This window comes from Salvia splendens, chromosome 3, assembly GCF_004379255.2.
Source record: "Salvia splendens isolate huo1 chromosome 3, SspV2, whole genome shotgun sequence".
Classification (NCBI taxonomy): Eukaryota; Viridiplantae; Streptophyta; class Magnoliopsida; order Lamiales; family Lamiaceae; genus Salvia; species Salvia splendens.
The window spans coordinates 34395313-34400931 of NC_056034.1; the positions used below are offsets into that span (position 1 = coordinate 34395313).

Genomic DNA, 5619 nt, shown 5'->3' on the forward strand with positions numbered 1-5619 from the left:
CCCCAGATAAGAATGATTTTAGTAGCATGAGTGAAATCACTAAGACCTATATTAAAACAGCAAGTGGGGAATTGATTAATGTTGAAGGATCTGGCACTATTGAAATTTCTTCTACTCTTCATCTTAGAAATTGTTTATATGTTCCGACCTTATCTCATTGATTGATATCTATCAGTCGTGTGACAAAGGAGTTGAATTGTACTCTTCTGATGCACCCTGATTTCTGCATCTTATAGGATATTCGGACGAGGAGGATTCTTGGGCGTGGCACTGAGAAGTGTGGACTCTACTACGTGGACGAGATAGCTCAACATGGTAGTGCGATGCTGGCTCACAGACCCATAAAACAAGAAATTTGGCTGTGGCACCGAAGACCAGGACACCCTTCTCCTGGTTACTTTAAACTTCTTTTTCCGAACCTTTCTATTCCTACTGATTTTTTATGTGAGACTTGTGTTTTGACAAAGAGCCACTGACAATCTTTTAAACTCTCGAACACTCGTATGCAATCTATCTTTTCTCTAGTACATGTTGATGTGTGGGGTCCCAGACCAATTGTTAGGGGGAATGGTTTTCGATACGTTGTTATATTTGTCGATGATTGCACTAGGATGACTTAGATCTAGTTTATGAAACATAAGTCTGAAGTTATGGTTAAGTTTGTCATGTTTTTTAAAATGGTCCAAACCCGATTTCATACCACCATCAAAACTCTTCGATCCGCTAATGGGAGGGAATTTGTTAATAGCTCCATGACTTAATTTTTTCAAGAAAAGCGAATGCTTTATCAAACTTCTTGTGCTTATACACCTGAACAAAATGGGGTGGCCGAACGAAAAAATCGGATAATCTTAGAAATAACCCGAGCCCTAATGATTGAATCCAAAGTCCCAAAACATTTTTGGCCATAAGCCATAGCCACATCTATCTACCTCATGAATCGCCTACCCACAAAAATCCTTAACAAAAAACCCCTCTTGATATCATGTCCAACCTATCCAAAATCCCTCAACACTTGAACCTTCAACCCAAAGTCTTTGGCTGCACGGTCTATGTTCATGTCGCAAAACACGAAAGAACCAAATTATCCTCATGTGCTACCAAATGTATCTTCGTTGGGTATGGGGTAAACCAAAAGGGCTACCGATGTTTTGATCCCAATACCAGAAAAATCACCACCACCATGAATTGTAATTTCTTAGAAACCGAATTCTTCTACCACACCCACCTTAGTAGTCAGGGGGAGAGTGATCCCGGTAATTCCGTGGACTATCTAAGTTGGGTTGTGCCACTTCCAAACTCTTCGATTGAGGATCTAACAGAACCAGTTGTCACTGCCGCCGAGCATGTCTCGCCAATTGAGTCATCTCATCTGCGATCCCTTGATCCTTCTCCGATGATATCCGAGGTAATTACTGAACCAAGTCCCGATACGATTTCTACTCACCCGATAAGTGCAGAACCATCGGAAGAAAACAACACAATTGACAGTGACATTGGGAGGTATGTTCTTCCTCCCCGGAGCACAAGGGGAGTCCCGCCAAAGAGATATTCTCCCAAAAAGATTGGGAAGAAAAGAAGATACGGAGTGGCGAATTTTGTGCAAGGAAATTTAGCAAAAATGGCAAGAGCATTCGAAGCTGCCCTATACGAAGAAGGAGAGATTCCGCAGTCAGCTGAGGAAGCAATGAAACATAAACATTGGAGGGAGGCTATGTTCACTGAGATGAAGGCACTAATGAGAAACAATACTTAGGTCAAAGGCAAGTTGCCTGAAGGAGTAATGGCTGTTTGGTATATATGGGTGTTCACGATAAAAATGAGGCCAGACGACACGATAGAGAGATGTAAAGCCAGGCTTGTGGCAAAAGGATACACCCAAACGTATGGTGTTGATTACGCTGAGACTTTTTCACCCGTGGCGAAAATTAACACTGTAAGAGTATTGTTCTCGATTGCAGCCAACAAGGATTTGCCACTTGCAAGTTGTTCTGTGATAACAAGGCGGCTATAAGTATTTCTGAGAATCCAGTTCAACATGATCGAACTAAATATGTGGAGGTTGATAGGCACTTCATAAAGGACAATATTGAAGCAAAGATATTGAGATGTCTTATGTCAAATCTGAAGATCAACTGGCTGACATATTGACAAAGGCAGTGAACTCAAAGTCATTTCGGGAAGTATTGTGCAAGTTGAGCATCGAAAACCCCGTTACTTAACTTGAGGGGGAGTGTTGGAGAAGATCACGCCAAATCACGGAAGATATGCAAGATAATATCTTACCAAACATAGGAGATATCAATCAATGTAATTAATTAATTTTTTCTTTGTATACTCTTTCTTAGTCCTATATAATAGTGTCTAAGGTATAATAAACATATGAATGAATAAGTAAAGCCCTCCTTTTGCCGATCCCAATCTCTCTTAACAAAATCCCAATCTCTCTTAACACTAAGGATTTAGATCCCCTACTCTTACATCATATGTCGTCGGTATTCTCAAAAGATTCCTTGGTAAACTTTATTAAGAGGGTTCATGTCGTGTACTATTATTATAACAACAAATAATTGTACTTCGGGAGAATTATTTTGCGGAATAGTATATACACGAGAAAATTATGAAAAATGATAAACATAGCATGACGATGACAGACTACCTTATAATATTTTGTGCTCGCCACTTGGTGTCTATGTAATTTGCATGTGTTTCAGACTTTCGTGCACTTAATAGTATAATAGATTGTTGCTTTTTCAATAAAATAATACTTATATTTAAAAAGTTAGTAATCGAGTCAGTGGCTATCTCAAATTTTACCACATCTTTAACTGTAAATGCTTATTAACATTTTAGTATATCACATTTCTGAAATGATCTATTGATCGATAAATAAGAATGTTACTCCCTCCTTACCTCAATACATGTCCCACTTTGATCTAACATAAACTTTAAGAAATATATAAAAAATAAGTTAAAAAGTGAGTAATATGTAGGTCTCACTTATAAATACGTATTAATTTTATAATAAAATATGAATGAAATTGAGTTAGTGGAATATAGGGTCTGGTCTATTACCAAAATAATAAAAATAAAGTAAGATAATTAATAAAGGACGGATCAAAATAGAAAACTAGAACTCATAATTGAGTGCAAAGGGAGTATTATTCTTATGGGAAAAACATTAACGGTAAATTAAGATCTATTCTTATGGGAAAAACATTAATGGTAAAATAGGATCTTAGTCAAATTACGTAATCGCAATATATACAATATGATTCACTTTCAAGTGGCCTCTCTCTCAAGTAAAATACTATGAAACAACGAAAATAATACAAAATTGTTGTCGTCACCAGGGATTAAAGAACTTAATTATAGTCATTAACCATATATTGTGGCTCTTTGTTTAATGTTTTAGATCATGTGCGTGTTTCTCACTTGAGTGGGAAGCATACTGCGGGTAATATTATTAGTTAATATAGGTTTTGGACATGATTTTCTCGCCCTTAAACAATAACTAATACTATTAATTAGATTGGTTTAGACTTTAATTAAGTGGTTAAATTAAACGTATTGGAGGGTTTTTTTGGCGACTATTAATAGTCGCAGCTTAATATTAGGCACGTTTAAGTGGCTGGATATTGGAGCTAAAAAAATAAACTTTAGATAGAAGTCTTCCTATAAACTATAAAAATGGTTTTAAAGATCACAAATTTTATAATAGTTGTCAACTTTTTACGATGGGTCTTTAGTAAAACACTGATAACATATAAACCCTCCGTCCCAAGGAAAATGACTCATTCCTTGGGTGGCACGGGATTTTATGCATTTTTATTTTATGTGTTAAGTGGAGAGCGTAAAGTAAGATAGAGAGAATAAAGTAGAGATAAATGTATTTTCGTTTTTAGTAATGGGTCATCTTGGTTGGGACAAATTAAAAAGGAAAGTGGGTCTAGTATATTTAATTCTATGTGGCACAGTTAATTATACTCTTTGTGTCCCATTAAAATGAAAACTTTTGGGACAACTTGAGTTTTAATGCACAATTGATAAATTAAGAGATATGTAGAAAGGAAAAGTAATTGAAGTATTGTTATTAGATAATGATGCTCATCTCATTAAAGAGAAATGAGTTAACAAATATAAAAGTGTGTTATTTATACGAAACGGACGAAAATAGAAATAATCTCTATTTTTATGAGACAGATAGAGTATTTAATAATATTACGTGACATAATTAATTATATTTAACCTATTATGTGGTATACTAAATACTCCATTCGTCCTATAGAAATAGACTCAATTTTCTTTTTTTCATCTATTTCATATAAATAGTCCATATCCATTTACGGAAACATTTTCTCCTTTTTACTTTATCATTTATAAGGGCATCCACAATGGGGCAAACTATAGTCTGCCCTATAACAATCTATAGTCCTCCACATCAGCATTCTATAGTCTTGCCTATTCACGTGCAATGGGGCGGACTATAGACCACCCTAAAGCCCGCCTTATCTTTTAACAACCATTTTGTAATTTTTTAATTTTTTTTAATATAATAAAATAGCAAAATATACGTTAATTAAGATCGCAATACGAAAAACATCATTTTATTAAAAAAAACTACAATTTCAACAACGGTTGCATGACCAAATTTCTTCAACCATATCGAACATTAGGCAAGCATTGTATTGCTGGTTGCGCATTGTGATATGCCGCTAGAACCTCATTGTTGTCCATCGGTAAACCTCGAACGTGAGGCGGGGTCACCACACCGGGGCTAGGTCTAGCTTCCTCATCATCCCACTCGGTGACTCTTGCACCTTCATCATTGACTATCATATTATGCAAGATTATGCTTGTGTACATGACATCGACGATGACAGCCTTGTACCAAAAATTTGTCGGACGATTCACATCCTTCTGCACAACCTCCTGCCGTTGAGCAAAAAAAAAGCTCGCAGACCCGTTGGGGTGGTGATCATCTTCAAAAAACAGGCCACCTCGAGTATATGTCATCGACCAAGTCGTGCCCCATATGATGCCAGCGTCCGTTGGCAGTGAACTCGATGGCCTAGCCATTTCCATTGCATTGGTTGGTGAAGAGTGTGATGTGTTCAGGATGTCAATGTCGTTGTTCGACCAGGCCACAACGAAGCAAGCATGCCAAATCCAGAGTCGTTGGTTAGTGATGGCTTCAAGGGTCATCGTCGAGTGCGTGCCCTTGTATCCATTGGTGAATTGTCCTCTACACACGGTCGGGTAATTCTCCCACTCCCAGTTCATACAGATTATGCTTCCCAACATTCCAGGAAACTCGTGTGTCCTCTCGTATAATTTCACAAGGGACTGGAAATCAGTAGCGATCAGCTTAAGCATATATGCGTTGCTGAAAGCCTCCACAACTTTTGCACAAAATGTTTTCAGACACTCGGGCCCAGTTGTCTCCCCGACGTGGAAATACTAATCGAACATATTCATCGTGCCGCCGTAGGTTAACTGCCGATGCTATCGGTATGATACCGGAAGCAGTGGCAGATGCAAAAATGAACGTAAGTAGGGGCTAAATTTTCAAAAAATTACATTAAAAATAAATTTGTAGGTAATTTAGATTATTTATAG

The 5619-nt window shown here is 37.2% G+C and overlaps 1 protein-coding gene across 1 annotated transcript; it reads right to left on the reverse strand.

The window, feature by feature from the left end:
- Nucleotides 1-4656: 4656 nt before the first annotated feature.
- LOC121796903 lies at nt 4657-5376 on the reverse strand. Its single transcript, XM_042195671.1, has one exon. It carries the CDS (start codon nt 5374-5376, stop codon nt 4657-4659), a length of 720 nt encoding a protein of 239 aa, XP_042051605.1.
- Between the last annotated feature and the right edge of the window lie 243 nt (nt 5377-5619).